Source organism: Pseudorca crassidens, chromosome 9, assembly GCF_039906515.1.
Source record: "Pseudorca crassidens isolate mPseCra1 chromosome 9, mPseCra1.hap1, whole genome shotgun sequence".
NCBI lineage: Eukaryota > Metazoa > Chordata > Mammalia > Artiodactyla > Delphinidae > Pseudorca > Pseudorca crassidens.
This window is the reverse complement of record NC_090304.1, coordinates 13,154,628-13,179,220: the sequence shown is the minus strand read 5'-3', so window position 1 is coordinate 13,179,220 and position 24,593 is coordinate 13,154,628. Positions and strand designations below refer to the sequence as shown.

Below are 24,593 nucleotides of genomic sequence, written 5' to 3'. Positions count from 1 at the left end.
ATACGCCAGACACAAAAGGACAAATATGATTCCAATTACATGAAATATCCAGAATAGGCAAATTCACAGGGACAGACAGCAGACCAGAGGTTACCAGGGGCTAGGAGGAGGGAGCAATGGATGGTTATTACTTAATGGTTACAGAGTTTCTGTTTAGGGTGAAGAAAACTTCAATTTTCCAAACAGAGGAGTGGTGATGACTACACAACACTGTGAACATACTTAATGACACTGAATTGTACTTTTTTTTTTCTTTGTACTCTTAAAAATGGTTAAAATGGGGGAGTTCCTTGGTGGCCTCGTGGTTAGGATTCCAGGCTTTCACTGTCATGGCCCGGGTTCAATCCCTGGTTGGGGGAACTGAGATCCTGCAAGCCAAGCAGCATGGCACAGCCAAACAAACAAACAATAAAAAGGGTTAAAATGACCTTAACCTAAAACTATAAAACTCCTAGAAGCTTAACAGAGTATAAGCTTCAGGGCACTGGACTAAGCAGTGGTTTCTTGGATAAGGCACCAAAAGCAAAAACAGACAAAGGAGACTCCATCAAACTTAAAATTCTGTACATCAAAGGACACAACAGAGTGAAATGGCATGGGAGAAACTATGTGTAAATCATATATATCTATTAAGGGGTTAATATTCAGAATATTTAAAGTACCATAACTCACAAGAACGACAACAACAAAAATCTGATTTTTAAAAATGGGCAAAGGGGGCTTCCCTGGTGGTGCTAAGAATCCACCTGCCAATGCAGGGGTCACAGGTTCGAGCCCTGGTCCAGGAAGATTCCACATGCCGCTGAGCAACTAAGCTCGTGCGCCACAACTACTGAGCCTGTGCTCTAGAGCCTGCAAGCCACAACTACTGAGCCCACGTACCACAATTACTGAAGCCCGTACACCTAGAGGCCATGCTCCGCAACAAGAGAAGCCACCGCAATGAGAAGCCCGCGCACTGCAACAAAGAGTAGCCCCCGCTCACCGCAACTAGAGAAAGCCGGTGCACAGCAGCAAAGACCCAATGCAGCCCCCCCAAAAAAAAAATTAAAAATGGGCAAAAGACTTCTATAGGCATTTCTGCAAAGCTGACATACAAATGGCCATCAAGCATATGAAAAAATGTTCAACATCGTTAGTCAGAGAAATGCAGATCAAAACCACGAGGGATCACCTCACACCCATTAGGACCGTTACTATTAAAGAAGAAGAAAAGGGAATTCCATGGCAGTCCAGTGGTTAGGACTCCGAGTTTCCACTGCAGGGGGTATGGGTTTGATCCCTGGTTGAGGAACAAAGATCCTGCATGTCACGTGGCACGGCCAAAAAAAAAAACAGAAGAAGAAACAAACAAAACAAATGTTGGTGAGGATGCAGAGATATTAGAATCCTTGTGCACTGTTGGTGGTGTTGTGAAATAGTAGGATCATTATGGAAAACAGTATGGAGGTTCCTCAAAAAATTAAAAATAGAACCACCATATGATCCATCAATTCACTTCTGAATATTATCCAAAAGAACTGAAAGAAGGGGGACTTCCTTGGTGGTCCAGCAGTTAAGACTCCACGCTTCCAATGCAGAGGGGCCCGGGTTCGATCCCTGGTCAGGGAACTAGATCCCACATGCATGCTGCAACTAAAGATCCGCACACTACAACTAAGACCTGGAGCAGCCTAATTAAATAAATACTAAAAAAAAAGAAAGAAGAATTGAAAGAAGGGTCTCAAAGAGATATCTGCACACCCATATTCATAGCAGCACTAGTCACAATGGTCAAAAGGTACAAACAACTTGTGTTCATCAACAGATAAATGGATAAACAAAATGTGGTATATACATACAATAGAATATTATTCAGCCTTTTAAAGGAAAGAAATCCTGTCACATGCCACAACATGGATGAACCTTAAAGATACAGTAAGTGAAATGAGCCAGTCACAAAAAGCCAAATACTGTTGTGAATCCACTCATACCTGAAAGTAGTCAAATTCATAGAAGCAGTAAGTAGAATGGTAGTTATGAGAGGCTGGGGTGGGAGGAAGGAGAAAATGGGAGTTGTTTAATGGGTATAGAGTTTCAGATTTAGAAGATGAAAAGGTTCTGGAGATCTGTTTCCCATTAATATGAATGTACTTAAATGCTACAAAACTATACACTCAAAAATAATTAAGATGCTAAATTTTAGGTTATGTGTTTTTTACATTAAAAAATGTAAATATTAAAAAATGGTTAAAATAGAAAATTGTTATATATATTTTACCACAATTTTTTAAAATTAATAATGCAATATACCAAAAACCGTTGAAGTGCATGGTATGTGAATTATATCTCAATAAAGCTGTTAAAAAAAAAAGGCAGAGGACACAGAGTTTCACCAAATCCAGTGAGCTTCACTCACTGGTTTACAGAAAACAGAGCAATTTGTTGGAAGTACCCAAAGCCTTGAGCAGAGGAGCCTGTGCTCCTACTTCCTCCAACTTCTTCACCCTGGCCTCCAGGTGACAGCTCTTCTCTTTCCCTTTCCAAGGCACACCACCACCACCTTGTAACTTTCCAGTTCCTTATTACATCTGGCCTCACAGGAAAATTAAGTTAAAGAAGCTGCAGTGGCAGTCACAGGAGGGGGCATGGAATTCAGGACTCACACTCCACGTTTAGCAGCAGAGCCCAAATATTTAAAAAAAAAAAAAAATCACACAGTAGACGTACAATAAACGTTAGGTCTCTGCCCTTCCTCTCCTCTTCTTCAAGCCCAGCATGTTTAAAACAGCAAATTCTCTGCTCCCATGCTGGGATATCCACTGGCCTAACTCATATGTGCTGGAGCTTAAACACAGGGCATCATTTAAAATGTGGTTGTCAATGCCTATCACCTACTACTAAACTTAAAAACATATCACAAAACTGTAACTAGGATAAGCGTATTTTGTTAAAATAATAAACATTTCTACAGCATATAAAAAGGATAATAAGATAAAGACCACAAATATTAACAATCACCTCTGAGTGGTGGGACTAAAGGTGAGTTTCTCTCTTTTTTCTGGCTTATCTGCATTTTTAATAATGAATCTGTTACTTCTGTAATAACAAAAATAACTGGAAATCTTCAGAAAAATAAATCATTCTGGCTCAAAATTTCACTACCTCTTATACTACAGACACTTTCACACATTACTGCACTGAAGCTGAATTGGCACCATGTGAAACAGACACGATTTCCTCCATTTTGCAGATGAGAATGAGCTGAGGCTCAAAACAGTGACTTGGTCAAAGTTTTATAGCTAGTAACAGACCAAGGATTACAATTCAGGCCTTCAACTCCAAGCCTGGGGCCCTTTCCATTCCATCACATCTTAAAGGGCAATTTGCATTATTTTTCATGATATTGTATTAAAAAAAAACAAAAACAAAAAAACCCTATGTTGAAACTGTTTTAAGTGCACCTGCTACATAATCTTGGGCAAATAACCTTGGGAGCCTCAGTTTCCTCATCTGAAAAGTGAAGTGGTTGGAAAAGATATTCTATCTCACCAGCTAATCTAGCCTCACCAGCTAATGGATTTTAAGTCTAGATACCATCTGAGGAGAAAATAACCCCGTGGGCAAAAATGAATGGTTGGAGAGAAGTTGAGGCCTATGCTCTGGGCCAAGGGCCATTCTTAATGGAAACAGGTGGTGGACAGTCAAGACGAAAGAACCGCTGGGGAAACCATAAACTTCCAGGTTAAAACAACAGCTGAAAGTTCCTGCTTCGCTTTCCTAACAGCAACGCTTCAATCCTGGCTAACTCATGATTAGAAACCACATACTGTAAGTAAAGCTAGAAGAATATAAAAACACGGGGGGAGGGGAGGGACCTGTAGCAATAGTTTATGCACGCTATGGTAACTGGATAATTTTCCAAGTGGACTCATTAATGTTAAAACAGAAAAAACCCTTGGTGGTTCTCAGAGACGACTCTTCCTCAGCAAGAATTTAAGGAGAAACTGAAAACTGCGTACCACTCTGAGAGATGCCACACTTGTGGAAAAGAGCCAACCCAACACTTGTGGAAAAGGGCCAACCCAACACTTGTGGAAAAGGTGAAAGAATGAAATTAAAACCTCTTCGATCTACAGAGCATCAAAGAAAGCGAAGAGACCTTTCTTAAGGGTGAAGTTCCTATAAACGATTCATCGGGTACCTGTTACCTCTTACACTGCAGACATTATAAAGCACTCCACACTATCGGACACTATTACACAGCCTTCTCCCTCGAAGGTAATAAAACTGCAGCATTAACTTCACTGGCGAGAAAAAGATTCCATTTTGCTAAAGCAGGCTCCGACCAAAATCGCACCACCTTCCCCTCAACTATGGGGATGAGCCTAAACCAAGGAGAAGATACTTAAGAGCCAGTGCAACCGTCTTAGAGAATTAAAACAACATCCTGCTCCGAGGACCACAACCAAGACACCAGCGGCTTTAAATCCAAAACCAGGTCCTTAGCGAAAAAAGCTCCTCACCGTGCTCTCCGCGTTCCCGGGTGCGAGAATCCAGCCCCGCTACTAGGCCATAACTGGTGAGCACCTGACGTGGGGGGGAGGGCGAGCCAAGGCCCTAGCGGATGTGGGACGAGGAAAGGGGGGCTCTCGAAGCTCCTGAGGAGAAACGCAGCCCTCCAGAGGCGGGGGTCCTGGGGACCCCCCCAAGGGTAAGCACCAAGAACACGTGGGGCGACAGGAGCAGGGAAGGGGTGTCCGGAGCAGGCAGCCTGTGTCTGGCACGGCGGCCGGAAAAAGGAGGACGGAGCTATCCCTGGGCAGAGAACGGAGCCCTCAGAGCCCGGAGAATGAAGGCAAAGGGCGCGGAGAGAGGAGCAAGGCCACGAGGAGGGCGGGTCTCCCTGGGCGCGGGGGGACGCGCCAGGCCGGCGCGGCGGGACGCGGGTAGGAGATCGCTGACCTGCCTCCGAGGCGCGGGGAACCAGGAACGGGCGCGCCCAAAGGGCCCTGTGACCCGCGGCCGCCCGGACCGGACCCGCCCCGCGGCGCCTCCCTCCTGCCCCTTTCCCTCCCTCGCTCCCTCCCTCCCTCCCACCCGCGGCCCGTTATCCCGCGGCCGCCGCACTCACCAGCGGCTGCACCTGAGCCCGCCGCTGCCTCAGCTGCTGCCTGCGCCTTCGCAGCCGCCGCCGCCGCCTCCTCACTGCTGAGGCCGAGTCCCGGGGGAGCCTCCGCGTCCCGCCGCCGCCGCCGCCGCCGCTGCCGCCGCCCGAGCAGAACACCCCAAAATGGCGGCACTTCCGGCACCTACCACCGGCGGGGAGGGCCGACAAGGAGGGGGAGGGCGGTTTGAGGGAACGTACCACCGTGGTGCGGCCGGCAGCGCCGATCTGAGCGGAGCAATGCTCAGGGGCGGGTCGAGCGCCCGGCGCTGCAGCGCCCTCTCGGGCTGGGGAGTGGAGAAGCAGCTCCGCAGGAGCCCCCGGGGCCTCGGGCGGAACCCTCAGCTCAAGGAGCGGCAAGGGCACATCTCTTTGTCTCGGAGCTCTGCTGGAGGAAGACCCCCGGCCTGAGACCCTGAACTTCTCGGCTCTCCACAGGAGTTCTGGATGAACTAGTGGGCAAGGATCTCTACTTGGCACTGAATATGCGCATAATAAAATATTAGATGAATGAATGAATGAGTGAATGGGATGGTGCTTGGCCAGCGCTGGGCACATGACACACCCTCCTTTCTACCCCAGCAGATAAGCAACAGGATCCAGGCCTTCCTTCTCTGCTGAGATGTGGAATGTAAGTGTATTGCAAGCTTTCAGAGTTAGGGGAATGCTTTCTAGCAGCATGATCAGCTGTGTGAACTCACAACCTTGCAAAAATCCTTGCAGCGCCCGGAAGCTCATAAGGGTTCTGTTAAGAGACTGATGTTCCAGCCCTAACCTGCTTCTCCCCCGACTAAAAAAAAAAAAAAAAAAATTCAATAACCCAGGTTAGGTCCCTGAAGACCTCCTTCAGAGTGACCCAGGAATCCCAGGATCTAGGTGGATGCAAACAGTACAGTAGTTCATTCGTTCGTTTAAAAGGTCATTTATTCCACAAGTTCTACACCTTGTGGGACAGTAAAATGCAGATAGAGAAAGGAAACTTACTTCAGGGACCTTTTGGCCCCAAACATACAAATAACTCATGGGTTTGCAAATGATTTCTCTGTAACATCTGGCTTCCCAGAGCAAATAATTCTTCTACCCACAAATACTGATTATACCCAACCTTACCACAAAACAATAAGTGGACTCCCAAGCAGAAGCCTCAAAGGCTTTCCCATGTATTGGAAGCATCTCTTTCCCCCGTGGGGGGAAAAAAACACTAACCACAGTGTTTCTGGTACCATATAAATCTGAACAATTAGCCCCTAAATTGTACACTATCATATTCCTTAGTTGTACGGTGTAGTTTATCATTTTATATACATTTGTAATATTGATATATGATCTTGTTCTTGTTAATAGTTTTATGTGTAATTTACTGAAAACATCTTACATTTATAGACCATTATAGCTTATAGAATGTTGTCACATACATTACCACAATTAATTTTATATTTGTCTCCCAGCTGCTGTAGATGGTAGAAACCTTTTTTTTTTTTTTTTTTTCTGTACGCGGGCCTCTCACCGCTGTGACCTCTTCAGTTGCAGAGCACAGGCTCCAGATGCGCAGGCTCAGCGACCATGGCCCACGGCCCAGCCGCTCCACGGCATGTGGGATCTTCCCGGACCGGGGCACGAACCCGTGTCCCCTGCATCGGCAGGCGGAATCTCAACCACTGCGCCACCAGGGAAGCCCTGGTAGAAACCTTTTAAGCAGAGAATCTGTCCCGTTCTTTTTTGTGCCATAGAATCATCCAGATATCCATGTGGTTCACCTCCTCACCTCCTTCAGGTCTTGACTTAAATGTCACCTTCTCAGTTGGGCCTTCCCTGACCACCCTATTTAAAGTTACACACACATACACCTGTGTTTCCAGTCCCTCTTGGCCACTTTGTTTCTATCCAAAGCACTTATCACCATCTAACATAGTATATTTTGTACTTCATATTTTATTTGTAGTCTTCTCACACCAGAAGGTAAACTCTATGGGGATAGGGATCTTGTCTGTTTTATATTCTCCGGGCCTAAAATAATACCATGTAGGTGCTCAATAAATACTGGGGTTTTTTTGAATTTGATTTCCATATATTGTGAAATGATTACCACAATAAGTTTAATTAACATCCATTATCTCATACAGATACTTTTTTCCCTTGTGATGAGAATCTCAAGATCTACTCTGTTAACAACTTTCAAATATATCGTAAAGCTATGTTAACTATTGTCATCATGTCGTACATTACATCCCTAGTATTTATTTATCTTATAACAGTAAGTTTGTACCTTTTGACTACCTTCATCCAACTCCCCAATTCATCAATAAATATTGTTGAATTAATGAATAGACATATCTTGGTGCTGAGTATGAAAAAAGATAATGAATTGTTTAGCATCTAGAAACTTCCTGCAACCTACCATGAGCTAAATGAGAGTGGGGACCACACCTGTCTTCTTATCCTCTTGTCTCTCCAATGCTTTTCACAGTGTCCAGCTCAACAGATATTTCTCAAAGGGCGACCAGTAACCTTCCTGATTTTACCTGCCCCTTGACTTAGGGCCACTCCTTGCAGGGCGCTAGTGTCATTCTTGCATCTAGTTACCAAGGAAGGCCAGAGTCCATTACCCCAGAATCGGGTGGAAGAACAATTACATGAAGAACACAGATTCTTCTAACTTCAAAGGGCTTCCCAATATAGACAAAACACTAAACAGTCCAAATACAAAAAAGCCTGATGTGAGATATAAACGCGTATGAAAAGCTTCCTGCTTCATTTTTTGCCTTCCAAATTGATTAAGATTTGTTTTTAAAAATGTTAACAAGGGTTCAGAGAAGCAAGCCTTTTCCAAGTGCTGGTGGGAGTAAAATTCAGATAGTCTGTTTGGAGGAATTTGAAAGTTTACATATCTTTCTAGGAGCTTTTCTTAAGAAAATAATCAGGATAAGAGCAGGGATGTACTAGTACTTCCCTGGTGGTCCAGTGGTTAAGACTTGGACGCTCCCAATGCAGGGGCATGGGTTCCAACCCTGATCAGGGAACTAAGATCCCACACACCACACCATGCAGCAAAAAAAAAAAAAAAAAAAAGCAGAGATGTACTGATATATTATGGATCATAACATTGTTGGAATAGCATAAAATCTGATAAAAAAGTATATACTTGATATACTTTATCAAGTATATCAAACACTTGATAAAGTATATGATATAGCCATAGCCTAGAATATTATATATTTTTTCAAATAATGATACAGAAAAATATTTAATTGTGGGCAAATATTCATGACACATGCTTAGTGAATAAAGCAGGTAACAAATTAACAGGTACAGAACAATCCCATTTTTGTTAGAGAATGTGTTCGTTGAAAGAGACAAAACCCAGAAAGAATATTAAAATATTAATAGTGCATCCTCATCATCACTCGGTATTATCAGTCCTTTAATTTTAGTCATTCTGGTAGAAGTGGAGTGATACTTTACTGTGGTTTAAATTTCTCTTTCCAGACTTCCCTGGTGGTGCAGTGGTTAAGAATCCGCCTGCCAATGCAGGGGACACGGGTTTGAGCCCAGATCCGGGAAAATCCCACATGCCACGCCGCAACTAAGCCCATGCGCCACAACTACTGAGCCTGCGCTCTAGAGCCCGCGAGCCACAACTACTGAAGTTCATGCACCTAGAGCTCCTGCTCCACAACAAGAGAAGCCACCGCAATGAGAAGCCTGTGCACCGCATTGAAGAGTAGCCCCCGCTCACTGCAACTACAGAAAGCCGGAGTGCAGCAACAAAGACCCAAAGCAGCCAAAAATAAATAAATAAATAAACTTATATAAAAAAATTGTAGGGGCTTCCCTGGTGGCGCAGTGGTTGAGAGTCCGCCTGCCGATGCAGGGGACGCGGGTTCGCGCCCCGGTCTGGGAAGATCTCACATGCTGCGGAGCGGCTGGGCCCGTGAGCCATGGCCGCTGAGCCTGCGCGTCCAGAGCCTGTGCTCCGCAACGGGAGAGGCCACAACAAGTGAGAGGCCCGCGTACAGCAAAAAAAAAAAAAAAAAATTTAATGGAAAAGAAAACTGGAAGAAAAAACAAATGTATTTGTGGTGGTAGGATTATGCTACTTTCCTGTATTTTCCAGTTGTTATGAATATGTATTACTTTTATAAGGAGATAAACCTTTTTAAAAAGCACAAGATGCACGTTTCAGAGTACTATTTAAATATAAATAATCAGCATTACAACTATTTCTCTCGCCTATTTGCACGTTGTGGGTTTTATATTTAAGTTTATCATAATATGTTTAATATTAATATATTTTCATAAATAGTGTAGATAACATTGATATATTTCACTCCACACACGCACACACACACACACACACACACACACACATATACTGATTGCAGTTTGTGCAGGAGGAGGCAGCCATGAATTCAGGCAGATGGGGGATAGGTTGGGAAGGAAGGGCCAGATGAACCCAGGTCCCCTGTTTGTCCAGGATCAGGGCCTCTCCAACAAGCTTCTCTACTTAAAAGCTCAAAGTCCCTTCCAGTCTCTCCTTCAGGGCTCCCCCTACCAGAGAGTCTCCTTGTCATGTCTCCCCTTTGGTGGGCACACCCTCACCTGGGATAACAGTTCCCTCCCTCCGGCCGGTAGTTGGGGAAGGTGTCACAGACCCACTGGCCATTGGCCAGGGCCCCGCCTCCCTCGGTCGGGGTCATAGTTTCACACGCAGGGGTCAGAGACCCCCTCACCTGGAGTCACAGCCCCCTCCCTCGGGAGGGGGGGTCAATGGCACAGGCAGCGATCACAGTTTCACACGCGGCAAACTCACAACCTTGGACCGAGGACGCGCCCTCCCTCGTCAGGGGTCCCAGTTTCCCGCCCGGGAAGCCCTGGTCCCTCCCCCGAGGCCGGCGGCCCCTCCTCCCGAGACATGGTGCCGGTCCCACGGGGCCCAGGCTCTCCCGAAGTGTCCCTGGGGGCCGGGCCCGAGGTCTCGGTGCTCAAGAGGCCCGCGCCGGCCGTGTCGCCTTCGCTGGAGGCCGCGGACGACTCGCAGTCCTCGGCCTCGTCGCTCTTCTGGCCCTCCTCGCGGCCGCCCCCCGCGAGCCCGGGAGTGGGCAGGTCGTCGCTGCGCCGGGCCGGGTAGGGCAGGATGGCGGCCGGCACGTTGCTGGAGGCCGGCCTGGCCCGGGTGCTCTTCTACCCGACGCTGCTGTACACACTGTTCCGCGGGAAGATGCCGGGCCCGGCGCACCGCGACTGGTACAACCGTATCGACAACACGGTGCTGCTGGGCGCGCTGCCGCTGCGGAACATGACTCGTCGGGTGAGCCGGGCCGGGAGGCCGGGCCGCGCCGGGGCTGGGAGCCAGGCGAGCGCCGCCCGGGCCTCGGCGGCCCTTTCTGAGCCCCCTCTTTGCCTCGGCAGCTGGTACAGGACGAGAACGTGCGAGGGCTGATCACCATGAACGAGGAGTATGAGACGAGGTTCCTGTGCAACTCCCCAAAGGTGAGGCGCCGGGGCCCGTAGGCAGAACTGGGGCCGAGGCGCCCCGCCGGCCTCGCCCGCCTCGCCCACCACACAGGGCCTGGCGAGCCGGAGGAGGTTGGGGGAGGGGGTGCTGTAGGTGACCTTGCCGCAGAGACAGGCGTCCCAGGCTTTTTTGCCTCCTCAGGGAGGATCTGGCCCTCTAAGCTTAAATGGCTGCGGCTGGGGGTAGAAATTAATTGTGAAATAAAAACTGATGTGAAAGGCATTTAAAAGTAGAGTTGACAAACTTTGGTTATTCCTTTGTGCACAAATGTATTCTTAATGTCGGTAACTCAAATCAGTAACCAGAACTGAAAGGCAACTTTTCTATGGCTTGCTTTCATTCATTTGACACTTACTCAGCACTAAGTATGGATCAGACACTGTTAGATATTCAAGATGAAGGTCCTATAAACTGTAAAAAGAAAAGCTATGGCCAGTCCCTGGTAAATTTATCATAAAACAACCCATTGCAAAAACTGCATAGGGTTCATTTGGTTTTGATTTGAGGGAATTTTATATATATGTTAGAGATGATAGTGGAACTCCAAAGCACTGTCATAAATAAAGTTCAGGCCTAAATCATAATTTTCATTAGATGTGAATGCTTATTTGCGGAACTGTTCATAATGGTTATTAGATGTTGCCCTATCTTTACAGTGTTTGAGTTCTATTAGCACTGCACAATTATTTTCTTGTTTACTGTACTGATAGAGCCTAATGAACATGCCGTTATTTCAACTGTAGATTTTTTTGAAATCTTAAAAAAATTGTGACTCACATTTAAAATATATTGATCAGTGATGGCATACATTTTTAAAGAATGGGTAACAGTTCCTTGGATTTCCCACAGTATTTTGCCACAAGACCTCAGGAGTTATTAGCCAAAATGGTGAATGTTCCTTAACGTGGTCCATCCTGCGAAGCAAGTCACAGAAAGTGCTCGTCTCTGGGTGTGAGGCAATTGACATTTGTGAGCAGCTATCTTATCCCACTAGCCTAATCTCCAAGGCAGTGGTTCTCACATTTTAATATGCCTAAGAATTACCTGGCAGTCTTGTTAAACTAGCAGATTCCTAGGTACAACCCCCAGAGATTCTGACTCAGGAACTTTAGGGTGGGGTCCCAGGAATCTGAACATTTAGCAAGCTCCCTAGGTGTTTCTGACATAATTGATGTATAAGCCCCATGCTGCCAGATTTTGCTGTTTTTTGTTAATTTCATGAGCTGTATAAAATATTGACCCTCGTTCGGAGTCATAAGTTTCTGGTTTGCTAAAGTGATTAATATCAAGAGTAGCTGGAGCCTACCTGAAGTCTTAAGGCAAAATAAAAAAGTTGCCCAGTTTGCCAGAGGCCTTATTTCTCCTGTTTATTCTTTTCTTCCTCCTAAGTGATAATATTGCACTAACAAAAGTAGGTGCATTATTTTAATTTTAAAATAACTGTTTTCTACCACATACCCTCTCAAAAAAAGTGGTAAAAAAGAGGAGGCTTATGGACAGAGAAACAGAAAGTTCTTGCAAAACATAGTAGTCCAGCCTCGCAGCTGGATCATGCGAAAATAGTTACACAGCTTTTGTAGATGAATTTTATACAGCTCGTACTTTGTAGCTAAAGATTCAAATACTTTAGCTTTGGTACTAAAGCTCCTAATGGTACTTTAAGAACACTTTAAATCTTGGACATAATCCTAACTCAGCAGCATTGCTGTTGTGTGATGAAAGACCAGCCATGTAGGTCAGCCATTTTAAAGACATTTCTGAAAGAAGTTTCTTTTTAGGCAAACAGTAAACAGTATATTCACATTGTAGTAAACCGTGAAGCTTCCTTGTTGTTTCGCTGCCTCTTGGGAGCCCATCTTCCTACCATTCACATCAGGCTTTTTTCATTTTCTTTTCTATGCTGGTGGACCTCGTTCCAGGAGTGGAAGAATGCAGGAGTCGAGCAGCTGCGGCTCAGCACGATAGACATGACCGGAGTCCCAACCTTGGCTAACCTCCAGAAAGGAGTCCAGTTTGCTCTCAAGTACCAGTCGCTAGGCCAGTCTGTCTACGTACATTGTAAGGCTGGGCGTTCCAGAAGTGCCACTATGGTGGCAGCATATCTGATTCAGGTAGAAAAGGTCTTTCTGGACCGGTCCCCTTTACAGCAGATCTCCAGTCTACTGGCAGACCTTGCTAGGAGCCATGTTCCCAATTTCAGGCTGTTTGGGAGGTGGAAAGCACCTGAACTTTGCAGACAGGCTGACCTTTGGCTTTCTCACCGGCCAGCTGCGTGACCTTAGGCAAAAGTGGCTTCCCCTCTCCACTGCTCAATTTCCTCAATTTGTGAAGCTTGAATGAGAATGTATGTCAAGCACTGACCTAGAATGAGCACTCAAAAAATGGAGTTACAAAGGATGCTAATACCAGCAAAAGGCTAGAAACACTTGTTATAAACATGTCAGGAAGTCTAGTTCTGTAGATAATAGTGCTGATCACTTGCAGCTCTATAGGACTCACGTTTCTTTAAGTATTTCAGAGTAAAGTTCTGGACATTAATTTCTAGAAACAGTGGCTCCAACAGAATTTTGCCTATCAGTTTGTTATGATCGGCAGGTGGGATGCTTTTAAAAACATTTAGAAGCCAGTACTCTAGTCCATCCTTTCCTGTTACAAACCCCCGGCTCATTTTTGTTACCTGTGAGGCCCCTGCAGAGCATTTACTAAGTAATGTAGATAGTTTAAGGAAAAAGGAAATGTAAAGATAAACAGCCTGGCCTTGTGTTACTGTGGACTGGTGAATATATGATTTAACAATACTAAAGCTTTAGTCATTAGGACTCTGTTTTGCTGGAAACTGGGTGTCAGGAGATATTTTGGGCAAAGTGAGAACTGAACCAGCAGGCTAAAAATCTATACTTTCTTGGTTCTATTGATTTCTAAACCAGTAAGTATCCTGAGGACACAAAGATAGCCCTCCTAGTTAGATTTTAAAAGTACTCTTTTCTAGACATGGTGACAAGTTGCATAGAAACATCAACTGTGTAGTCTTTCCAGGAAACTCTTGTAACCAACAGCCTAGCTCAGAGAGGACATCTAGTAGGCCTGTGCCCGCTTGAATTTAGGATCTCAGCTTCATGTGTTCAACCTTCTATTTCCAGGGTTTGGCAGAATAAAAATTAGATAGAAAGACTGATTTGGGTCCCCCCCTTTACCTCCCCCAGCCTATTGCATATAATTGTGGGACTTTGACTGAAGGGGTTAAAGTGCTCTCCCACTTATAATATGTGGGGCATAGCGTTTAACTCCCTGCAAAGTGGAATTTTTAAAAAAATGAAATTCTGAGAGCCCTTTAGCACTTGTTATTGGGTCAAGGACACCTTAACACCTGGTCCTTTCTTTGTCTGATTTCCCAACCCTGCACTTCAGGTGTACAACTGGACTCCAGAGGAGGCCATAAGAGCCATCACCAAAATCCGGTCACACATCTACATCAGACCTGGCCAGCTGGAAGTTCTCAGAGAGTTCCACAGGGTGATCACTGCAGGAGCAGCAAAGAATGAGACTTGTCACACATCGCAGATATGAAGTACATGGATTAGAAAGAACTCAGGACAACCCTGGCTTGCTACAGAATGAGAATGTTTAACAGGACCAAAGGGCCTTAAGCCCAAACTTGACGTAATAGAAACGTGCTAAGTAATGGTTAATTTCACTCCCTGTGTCTTGTTTCGTTTTCTTGAAATAACACTGTTGTGTGACTAGGCAGATTTAGTGTGGCTTCTATTCATGGGGCCTGGGGATATGGGACAGGGATAAGGGTTTATTTCCAAAGGTCAAAGAAATCTGTCGTGCACCTGATGTTGTGCCTAATGATATTTACCCCCATAACTCAAAGACGTTTAACACTAGGAAAAGAGAAGAGAAATACTCAGCTATGGCTCTTTGCCACTGTCAGAATCCTAATTCACTGGCCCTATGGGGCTCTCCTCACTTGGAGCAGTCATCCTGTATGCAGACAAGGAAGTATGGGATTCAATCAGTATTGTGACTGACTTAGAAATGTGTGGGTATGTAATTAGTTTCCCTTAGGAAGTCACCCCTTCAGAATTCAAAACAGACACACATATCGCTTCAAAAACTTTTATTTGTATGAACAGTTCCTAGCTCTTGGCTTAGCTTAGAGCTTTTAAAAGAATAGAGACCTTATATATTTGAGTTTGAAAAAAGTTTCTGCGATTAATCAGAAATAATCCTTTCTACTTCTTTCTGGCTTACTCCTTGGAATAAGCCAAAAATAAAACCAAAGTATACATTTCTTGACAGACAGATGAAAAACAACAGACAAACGTCCTAAATTCTAGGGTAGACTCTTGCTGGTGAAGGACACCTTCAGCTTAGTCCATTCTCCCAACCAAAGCCTGAAGGAGAACTCTAACACCTAATTCTTCGTGGAAAAATGACCAATTAGCCATTTAACAGGCTATGGAAAAAAAGGAAGACTGGGCATCTTTCCTTCTGTCCCGGGATCAGGGGTGCTTCTATGTAACACTGATCAGGTAAAGAGGGGAGGCAGTGCCTAAGGGCGGAGAAGAGGCTTGCTCTACGTGCTCTGTAGGGAGGCACAGGATTACAAGGGGATGGCGAACAGGCTGGCCTACTCTCAGTTCAACCAGCCAGCTGAGAAGCAGCAGTCTAAAAAGCCCCAAACGGAACACCCTTATGAGTTCAAGGGTTGAGGCGCTGCCTTTCTAACATGTGCCAAAAAATAACATAGTACCTGAATGGGGGCCTCCGGGACTTTGAGTTTGGATGGGTAGGTGCTGGAGAAAGGGAGGGCAAAAGTCAGCCGCTCTTTCCCTCACAGCCTTAGGCCAACACAAACTGCAAATTGGTAAGCAGCACCTTAATGCCTCTAGTGACAGTTACAGCCGAAGTGGCAGGATCAAGCTTGTAGGTGTTGGCATCCCCCTTTTTATATCGGTCCCGAAAAACATAGATGCTCCCATTACAGCTGGCAATCTTCCAGAGGGATGGGGCAGAGCTCCAGGCCTCAGGAAGGCAAAGCCGGGTGAAGCTGTCTAGCAGGGGATTGTAGCACACCAGGGAGTCCCCTTCAGCCACGATGAACACCAGATCCTTATGCACAGCTGCGTGCATGCGGCCAGCGAAGGGCAGCACATAGGGTTTCACGTGACACTTGTCTGTCTCTGTGTCAAAGCACTGGATGAGTCGGGACGGTTTGGTAAAGAAGTCCAGGTCATTCTCCTCCCCCCCTAGTAAGTAGATGATCCCGTTGAGGTTGGCACCAGCGGCCCCTGACACAGCCACCTCTAACTGGGTTGTCTCAGTCCAGACGTTATCACCTACCCGATAATAGATAACTGCATTGGAGAGGGTATCCTGCAGCGTCTTGCCACCCAGTGAATATATGGCATCTTTCCCGGGCACAGACACCAGGGTGTGCTGGAGTCGGTCACGGGGCAAAGGCGCACACCATTCCCAGTCCACAGTGGCATTGTTGCACTTCCACATGCGCCGTGGGATGGACCCTCCCACCACATACAAGTCTCCGCCATGCTTGCAGGCTGCAGTGATCTGGTGGCACAAGCTGTTTTGGCCACTTACACTGATGGAGTCATCTTCTGCACAATGTAAGGACACAGCCAACGAGTGGGTACGAGATGACTCTTTCCCGATCAGGTAAATGTGTACATTCTCCCCAATTTCCTATTGGTGAAATTAAAGGTATAAATGGTATCTATCAGTTCTAGGCTAAGGCTCACTTGAGATACATATCCTTAAGGTCCTAGACCACACACTTGTACCTTGCTCTAACCTACTCTGCTCTAGTTACTGTGTGTCATCCTGACTCTCCTCTAATCACTTTCAGGCATCTTATGCTGAAAGAGAAAACCTGTTACACTCATTCCAGCCTTTTTTATAATTATCATGAGGTGCTACTTCGGATTATTAATGTAATGATGAGAGTAGTTCTCTCAAGGAGCTTTGGAGCCCAGAGGCTGGTGGCTTCTGGTCTCACACACACATCCTCCTCCCCAGCTCTTATCAGTTTCAAGCCAGAGACTTATTTACCAGCATCAAAGAGGCCAGGCCAATAAATGGCTGGAATGCATGGATATCATGGTGCCCAACCCTAAAGATATCTGCCTTACCTTCAAGCTAGTCCTGAGTGACTCTGAAAAAGCCTCTCTTTCTTCTTTATTAAAATTGATCCAGGCTTCTATTGCCTCTGTTGGGTTCTGGGAACATGGAACTCCATCTGTAAAAACCAGAGGAAAGGTATGGTCAATGGCAATCTGACAATCCAAAAGGGAAATTTAGAACAAGTGGCTTTAAAAACGTGAACATCTTTGTCAGACTACCACCATGTATGTATATGTACGTGTATGAGAAATTAACATAAAATTGCCTTGTTTCTTTTTTTAAAATAAATTTATTTATTTATTTATTTTTGGCTGCATTGGGTCTTCGTTGCTGCGCGTGGGCTTTCTCTAGTTGCGGCGAGCAGGGGCTACTCTTTGTTGCAGTGTGCAGGCTTCTCATTGCAGTGGCTTCTCTTTTGCAGAGCATGGCCTCTAGGCACACAGGCTTCAGTAGTTGTGGCACGCGGGCTCTAGAGCGCAGGCTAAGTAGTTGTGGAGCACGGGCTTAGTTGCTCCACGGCATGTAGGATCTTCCCGGACCAGGGCTCGAACCTGTCTCCCCTGCACTGGCAGGCAGATTCTTAACCACTGCACCACTAGGGAAGTCCCTGCCTTGTTTCTTTTAATCAAAATGGATGATTTGATATTCTCCTACTTGCCATGGAAGCAATTTACTAGGCTACAAAACTCACACTTGAAGTATGGTTATACCTCACTTGTGGAGTCAGGATTGTTACCTAAAAATTGGCAAATCACTTGAGAAGCTTCTTATTTAGGTATCTTGACTCACTGTCAATTTACTTACGTAACTAGTCCCACAAATACATGCAAAGTACAGAATGGATGAGACCACTTACGCACAAGAGAGATTAGAATATAAATGCAGATAGCTCCTCACTACCTTTTGTGGCTAAGTGCTGCTGTTTTTCTTTTCAATCCAAGATTTGTATATACTGTGAAATGTTGCTTTGTTTTCCTAGCCTCTTCGTCTGGAAGGGACTCTGTCTCTGATATCAGCTACTAAATCTCAACTTACTCTCTCTCAGAAGGTATCTAAATTCTTATCAAGAATAATAATGTAAACTAACACCAGGAAGCCTGAGGGTACCCTTCTCCTAAACTAGAACATTCACTGAACATCATACCGGTGTAGCTGGGTATGATGTTCCCCCTCTCTCAACTTACCAGAGATGATATCAGTGAGTAGACGGTGGGGCAAGTGGAGAAATTCCTCTGTGCTCTGCAGCTGGGCCAGGTGGGCCTTGGCACAGTGCTTGGCAGCAGTGTAGAGCTCAGGATCACTGTGTCGATCTGCCAGCCACATCACCTGAAGACAGTTGCCCACCTGCACTGTGCGGGCCAAAAACCGAGAACACTCCTCAAAGAGAGATGTCAGCTGATACATGTCTGACACCTCATATATTTCCTGCAGCTCCTCAGCTCGAAGTTTCACAGTCCCATGGTAGATATAATCAACCAGGAGCTGGAAAACAGACTCGCTCACATCCTGCAGCACAATTACCCGGTTGTGGGCCTCCTTCAGGTTGGAAGTGAACATGGACCGGAAGAAGCAACTCTGAGCTGAGAGGACCAATCGGTGGAGCTGAAACTCCCGGCCTTCCACTGAAATGGTGACATCAGCAAAGAGCTCTTCCTCCAAACACAGTTTCATGATGCCTTGAGCCACACGGCCTGAGTGTGACCTATCTTTGAAAGTGTAGTTCACAAAGTAGTTCTCATCCATGGCTGCTCCAGGCTCCTCTGGTGATTCCATGGTAGTAGCCAACTTCTCTCTCTGCCAGTTGTCTGCAAAACACCACCACCCTGAATAACTGAAGTAGTCCATAGCCACAGCCTATGAATCCAATTGTCCAATGCAGGGAGGGAGAAGGGAAAAGTGAGGGCACAGTCGGCCCAGATTAGCCTTAGTCCTGGCCCTGTTAATGACATCTCTGATGTTCTCCTTCAACCAAAGCTGGACTCACGCTCTTGCAATGACATTACATTCCTAATGAAATAAAAATTTCGTACTCTGGGTGTTTCCCTGAGAAAACACGGAATACTCCTTTCCTTTATGTAACAAAAGGCCTGGTATTTAGGTCAACACATGAAAGCGAGGGATTGGAGAAAGCCTATGATTTTAAAAGCCTGGGAAAAAGCCTTACTAACCAAATAATTATTAGCATAAAACTTGTGAGGCTCGGGGCAGCAGAACCTGACAAAAAGATCCCCATGTCCTTGTGGCCAAGCCCCTCTTTCCCCGCGCAGGGAATCCAGACCTTACAATCTGAGGTTTGTCCTAGGACATCTCTCAGATCCACGTTTGCTCTTTTCTGAGCCTCTCCCCGGCACTTCCCCGCTCGTCCTAATGACTCCCCAAGGCTTCCTCCCAGAACTCGAGACGGAGGTCCCTAGCACGGGGCCCGAGGTAGCCCACCGCCACGTGCAGGGTTCCCGCTCCACCTGGAGTCGCCTGGGAAACAGCCGCTAGGGAAACCGTTCTTCTCTCCCCCTCCCCCTAGCCTTGCCCAACGGCCCTCATCAAAAGCTTAGCTCAGGGAGCGGGGGAGGGGTGTGGAATGTGGAACCCAGACTTCTCGCCCCTTCTTCTCTCACCAGTCTGGTTCCTTAGGATCCTTGCCTTCTCTCCAGCCTCTGTCACACCAAGCTAGGGCACGTTCACGTCACGGTTTCCCCACCCGCTGGCTTCGCTTTCTCACCTGCCTTCCCTCCTTTCATTCCGAAGCCCGGAACCCGGAACCCGGAACCTCTGCTTCCGACCCCGCGTCCGCCCGGAAGAAGATCTGTTGCACACTTCCGTTTCCGGTCCGTGCCCTTGGGGCTCCGTGTCCTATGGATCTGCCCTCGGCTACCTGGAGTGTATCCGGGGAACATGGCGGCGGCGGCGGCAGCAGCGGCTCGGAGCTGTTGGCTGGGGCTCGTGGGGTCCGCTGCGCTGGCCAGAGGTGAGCAGTGGACAGCTGGCTGAGGCCCGGGGCAGGAACGGCTACACGCCCAGCGCAGGGAGTTCCTCAGGCCTCACCCTGCGCTTCGGTGTCTATCTTCCCATGCAGTGGCCTGGAGACCCTTGGTGCTGTTGCTGCCGGTGAGGAGGGAAAGCGCCGCGGCAGACACGCGCCGTGAGTATGTGCGGGTCCGGCCCTTCTCGGGACTACAGGCGGGGCCCCGTTCATTCCCTTTGTCAGATGTTTGCCCTTGTCCTGGGCTGCCCTCCCCTGCGTTTCCTCGCAAGTCTCTGTTTGTCCTTAGGGAGCTGACTCCAATGGTCCTCACTCTGCAGGCAGAATCGGGCCCTCCCTGTGCCCTTAGGCCTCTCTGTTATGGTCCTGTTGCCCCTTGTCCATTTCCATGATTCCCTTTTTCTCTGATTAAACTGGCATCTCTTTGAAAGCAGGAAACATAAACTTTGGGCCTCTGAGTCTTGTTATAATAGTAGCCCACGTTACTTGAATGCTTATTGTGTGCCAGGCACCTTGCTAAGCGATTAATGAACGATTATAGTCTCCACAACAATCTTATGAGATAGATAGTATTATGCTCTTCTACTGTAGAGCAGGAAATAGTCCAGAGAAGTAACTTGCCCGGGATCACAGCATTAGTAAGTGACAAAGTAGGCCTGCCTGCTGCCAAAGACAGAGAAAACAGTTACTCTGCGGCCTATGATGTGTGGTTGCTCAGTGATTTAGTGTTGTACGAATGAGTGTACGGAGATAAGTTACAGTCAATATAAGCCGAGTGGGAGTCAGGAAACCTGACATCTCCCCCTTTCTGGGCCTCAGTTTCCTCATCTATTTCACAAAAAAAAAAAAGTTTCAACTACATAATCTGTGATGGCTCTTCAGCCCTGAAGTTCTTAGCTGGAGAACCTGCTATGAGCCAGATGCTAAGGAGATAAAGAGAAGCAAAAGTTCTGATTCTCACACTTAAAGAGCTTCTAGTGTGGTAAGAGAGCTGAGACATATGCTGCTTTTAGCAGAAATGCAGGCATTGTGAAGGAAGAACCATGGAGTAGTTTCGAAAAGGGTCAAACACCCCAGCTGCAGTAATAAGGTGAGTCTTTGTGGACTGTGTAGGTGGCATTTTCCTTATGTTTTCATCACTTTCTGTTCGGAAGAGGAAGCTTCCACTTCACCTTTCTCAAGGTTCTGCAGGGAGTCCTGACTGGGAAACGGCACCCCTTACAAGCTCAAGAGACTGAATGCAGGGCTGGCTGCTGCCTTCTACTTTCCTTACTTAAATATGCCTTCTCCTTCCAGCCACTGTCGGACCACAGAATGATGTGGCCCACAAGCAGCTCTCAGCTTTTGGAGAGTATGTGGCTGAAATCCTGCCCAAGTATGTCCAACAAGTTCAGGTAATATTCACTACTGTTGTTCGGGTTTGGGTCAAGAAAGAACCATGTTGAGACTTCCCTGTCAGTCCAGTGGTTGGGACTCCGCACTTTCGATCCCTGGTTGGGGAACTAAGATCCCACGTGCCACGTGGCACGGCCAAAAAAAAAAACCCAAAAAACACTGAAAGAAAGAACTGTGTTCTTAGGGCATGTGGGAGTGGGCAGCCTGGAATCAAACCACAGACTCCTCCATCCCAACTTGGTCTTTTTTCTCTGCCTTTAATCGGGAGACTCCAGCTGAAGTTAGCTGCTCCCTCTGTAGCTTTGTTCCTTCTCCTCTCCTGTTCCATGTCTGCAGGTGTCCTGCTTCAATGAGTTAGAGATCTGTATCCATCCTGATGGAGTCATCCCAGTGCTGACTTTCCTCAGGGATCACACCAATGCACAATTCAAATCCTTGGCTGACTTGACAGCGGTGGATATCCCCACCCGGCAGAACCGTTTTGAGGTCAGTCAGGAGACTTGAGGTTTGGAGAGTAAAGGAGGGAAAGGGGACAAAACAGTTTTAGGGTGATAGCTACCTTTGGGAACCATAGCCTCCTTAGTTTCTGTTCAGGTCAAACAATACAACACAGCAGTTAAACCAGGGCCTCAGAATCAGGCAGACTGAGTTTGAATTGTAGCTTTGCCATTAGTAGGCTGTGTGGCTTCAAACATTTTGTTTGATTTTTCTGAATTTAGTTTTCTTATGTGCAAAGTAAGTACAAACAAAGCATAAAACCACCCTATCTGATAGGGTGGTTGTGAGGATTAAATGAGATAGTACAGGTAGACTGCTAGCACACAATAAGTTCTCAATACATATAGCTATTGTTATTGTTAGTATGGTCATCTACTTTCTGCCAGATCCTGGGATTGAGAGAGAAATAACACCCAGTACCTGACCTCCAGGAGTCCCCCACACTCTAGTGAGGAAGAAGGACACATAAAACAGTTTACTGTAATAACATAATTCATGGGATATTATAAGAACACAGGAGAGGCACTTAGCCCTGTCTAGGAGGCTTTTATGAAGGGAGAGAGAAAGTTTGTGCTGAATCTTAATGGATAACTAGGAGACCAGGAATTAGCCCAGTGAGGGAGGGCAGGTCGGGAGGCATCCAGTAGCATGAGCAAAGACAAGCATGCTGACAGGCTGAGCTATAGGGTGGCTTAGGCCTTTGGAAGTAGTTGCAAGTATAAGAGCATCTTGAGGTTTTGAAGTTCGGGACAGAAGGCAGGTTCACAGGGTGGAACTTTAACCCACCCTGTATCCTCATTATTATGCTCCCACTCAGGGACTTCTGTCCCAGACCCCTCAGCCTGTGGTCCTCTTGGTCCTCCAGCTCCCTCCATTCTCCCTAGATTGTTTACAACTTGCTCTCTCTGCGTTTCAACTCCCGGATCCGTGTGAAGACCTATACAGATGAGCTGACACCCATTGAGTCTTCTGTGTCTGTGTACAAGGCAGCCAACTGGTATGAGAGGGAGGTGAGTTACTGGACGTGGTGGACCCACCTCTGGGCCGGAGTTGCAGAACTGATTGAAATTACTGGATACAGTGCAGCCCCTCACCCTGTGTTGGCTGTGATGGCTGATTGCCAGAGTGCCTCTTTTTTCTAGATTTGGGACATGTTTGGAGTCTTCTTTGCTAACCACCCTGACCTAAGAAGGATCCTAACAGACTATGGTTTTGAGGGACATCCTTTCCGGAAAGATTTCCCCCTGTCTGGCTATGTTGAGGTAGGAGCCTTGGAACTGGGCAGCAGTCTGGGCAGGGAGGACCTGGTAGAGATCCTGGGCAGGAATTATGGCCATTGGATTGTGGTGGCTTAAGAGCATCAGTACTGGATTCCATCCTAGCTCCACTCTGACACAGTTTTGTCATCTGCAAAATAGGAACAATAATAGTACTTAACGATAGTAGATTTGCAGAAAACTAATTGATGTATGTTTAAAAGGGGAGTATTGTAAATGTTCAGTTGATGTTAGCCATTATTTTAATGGTCATTTTAATGACCAAGGCAGACTTAAGGACACAGCTTGTCACCAAGATCTAAAGTGGAGTATCTTTTTACCCTGCCCTGGATCTCTGAGAAGGCAAGACACTACATGTTCAGCCCTTGAGAATGGCCAGAGGCAAGACCAGTAACAATTGCCTGTAAGAGCCTTATAAGGCATTTCAGTGCTTTACTTTACGATTGCAACATGTTGCAGGTTATTAGCAGGAAGATGGCTTATTATATACACACACACATGATTTTGTAGCAAAGTAACTTTTTAGAAATGTTGGGATAGTGGCAATCCAGCCCATCACTTCATACCCAAATGCTCCTGTTTTCTTAGTGTTTAGTTTAGCATGGTCCCATTCCCAGCACCCAGTTGTCTTTACCTTATCCAACTGATCTTCCAATAACAAGAAAAGCCATGCCACATGTATTGCCTTGCATCTTGGCAGTGATAATGCCAAGGTCACAGGGCCTGAACTTGAGTGCTTGCCAGCTTAGGTTTGTTGTTTCCAGCCACTGACTTGCTCCCTCATCATGGGCAAACGCTTACCGTCAATTTATAAGAGTGTGTTGAGGGAATTCCCTGGCGGTCCAGTGGTTAGGACTCCACGCTTTCACTGCCATGGGCCCACGTTCATTCCCTGGTTGGGGAACTAAGATCCTGTAAGCCGCACAGTGCAGCAAAAAAGAAAAAAGAGTGTGTGGATGGGTGAGCAAAGTCAGTTCTGGTGGAAAAGGAGCTCAGAGCTCCTGATGTGGGGATGGTGGGCAGGGGGGCCTGCCTGGGTGATGGCAGGGCATGAGATAGAGGCCATTTTAGACTGTTTGGGTTGTGATCTGATGGGTAACACAGATGAGGATGGAGACTTACAGAGGCTGGGACAGGAGTCAAGGACAGAGAAGTAAAGGGGCTGAGGAAGGCTTTGGGAAAGTGGGCCTTTAGTGGCTGTAGCAAGGTCTTCCTTAGTGCTCAAGCCTGCCTTTTTCTTCTGCAGTTACGCTATGACGATGAGGTGAAGCGGGTGGTGGCCGAGCCGGTGGAGTTGGCCCAAGAGTTCCGCAGGTTTGATCTGAACAGCCCCTGGGAGACTTTCCCTGCTTATCGCCAGCCCCCTGAGAGTCTCAGGCTTGAAGCTGGAGACAAGAACCCCGAAACCAAGTAGTTTCAGGGAAGGCATGTGTATCCTAGAAAGCGCCATATCTATCATTGAGCGTCCCTGTAAATAAAATCCTACTTAGATTCACCACTTCTGTGTGCTTTTTGTGATACGCGGGCCGCTCACTGTTGTGGCCTCTCCCGTCGCGGAGCACAGGCTCTGGACGCGCAGGCTCAGCGGCCATGGCTCACGGGCCCAGCCGCTTTGCGGCATGTGGGATCTTCCCA

At 46.7% G+C, this 24,593-nt stretch overlaps 4 protein-coding genes and 1 long non-coding RNA gene across 31 annotated transcripts in view; 3 read left to right on the top strand and 2 right to left on the bottom strand.

The window, feature by feature from the left end:
* The window catches only part of CELF1 (CUGBP Elav-like family member 1), a 72,089-nt gene extending 66,815 nt beyond the window's left edge, over positions 1–5,274 (bottom strand). For 4 of the 24 annotated variants that reach the window (XM_067749016.1, XM_067749023.1, XM_067749029.1 and 1 more), the window contains exon 1: positions 4,945–4,970. The gene's annotated coding sequence lies outside the window, so the exon portion shown is untranslated. Of the gene's footprint in view, positions 1–4,505; positions 4,614–4,944; positions 5,009–5,113 lie in introns of those variants that run through there. The other 20 variants (XM_067749020.1, XM_067749024.1, XM_067749031.1 and 17 more) reach the window with 15 other exon arrangements.
* Positions 3,848–9,292, top strand: LOC137230208 (uncharacterized). The gene is made up of 3 exons (XR_010946041.1): positions 3,848–4,693; positions 5,729–5,777; positions 8,633–9,292. It is a non-coding gene; the product is annotated as an uncharacterized lncRNA (long non-coding RNA).
* A 624-nt stretch (positions 9,293–9,916) lies between these two features.
* On the top strand, positions 9,917–14,406 carry PTPMT1 (protein tyrosine phosphatase mitochondrial 1). The gene is given in 4 exon segments (XM_067749043.1): positions 9,917–10,454; positions 10,556–10,636; positions 12,581–12,772; positions 14,070–14,406. Coding segments are annotated over 4 exon segments (828 nt in total). The 5' UTR covers positions 9,917–10,058; the 3' UTR covers positions 14,229–14,406.
* A 363-nt stretch (positions 14,407–14,769) lies between these two features.
* Positions 14,770–19,675, bottom strand: KBTBD4 (kelch repeat and BTB domain containing 4). Of its 4 annotated transcripts, none has more exons than XM_067749012.1 (4): positions 19,528–19,675; positions 17,993–18,613; positions 16,817–16,923; positions 14,770–16,370 (listed from the first exon to the last, which is right to left on the bottom strand). In XM_067749012.1, exons 1-4 carry the CDS (start codon positions 19,544–19,546, stop codon positions 15,510–15,512), a joined length of 1,608 nt encoding a protein of 535 aa, XP_067605113.1. In that variant the 5' UTR covers positions 19,547–19,675; the 3' UTR covers positions 14,770–15,509. The 4 variants fall into 4 exon arrangements, with proteins under 4 accessions (XP_067605113.1, XP_067605114.1, XP_067605116.1 ...); XM_067749013.1 differs by having other exon boundaries at positions 17,993–18,815; positions 19,424–19,594; XM_067749015.1 differs by having other exon boundaries at positions 19,424–19,594.
* Positions 19,640–24,453, top strand: NDUFS3 (NADH:ubiquinone oxidoreductase core subunit S3). Its single transcript, XM_067749044.1, has 7 exons — positions 19,640–19,773; positions 19,882–19,947; positions 21,085–21,182; positions 21,520–21,669; positions 22,566–22,691; positions 22,824–22,943; positions 24,205–24,453. Exons 1-7 carry the CDS (start codon positions 19,701–19,703, stop codon positions 24,370–24,372), a joined length of 801 nt encoding a protein of 266 aa, XP_067605145.1. The 5' UTR covers positions 19,640–19,700; the 3' UTR covers positions 24,373–24,453.
* Positions 24,454–24,593: the final 140 nt, after the last annotated feature.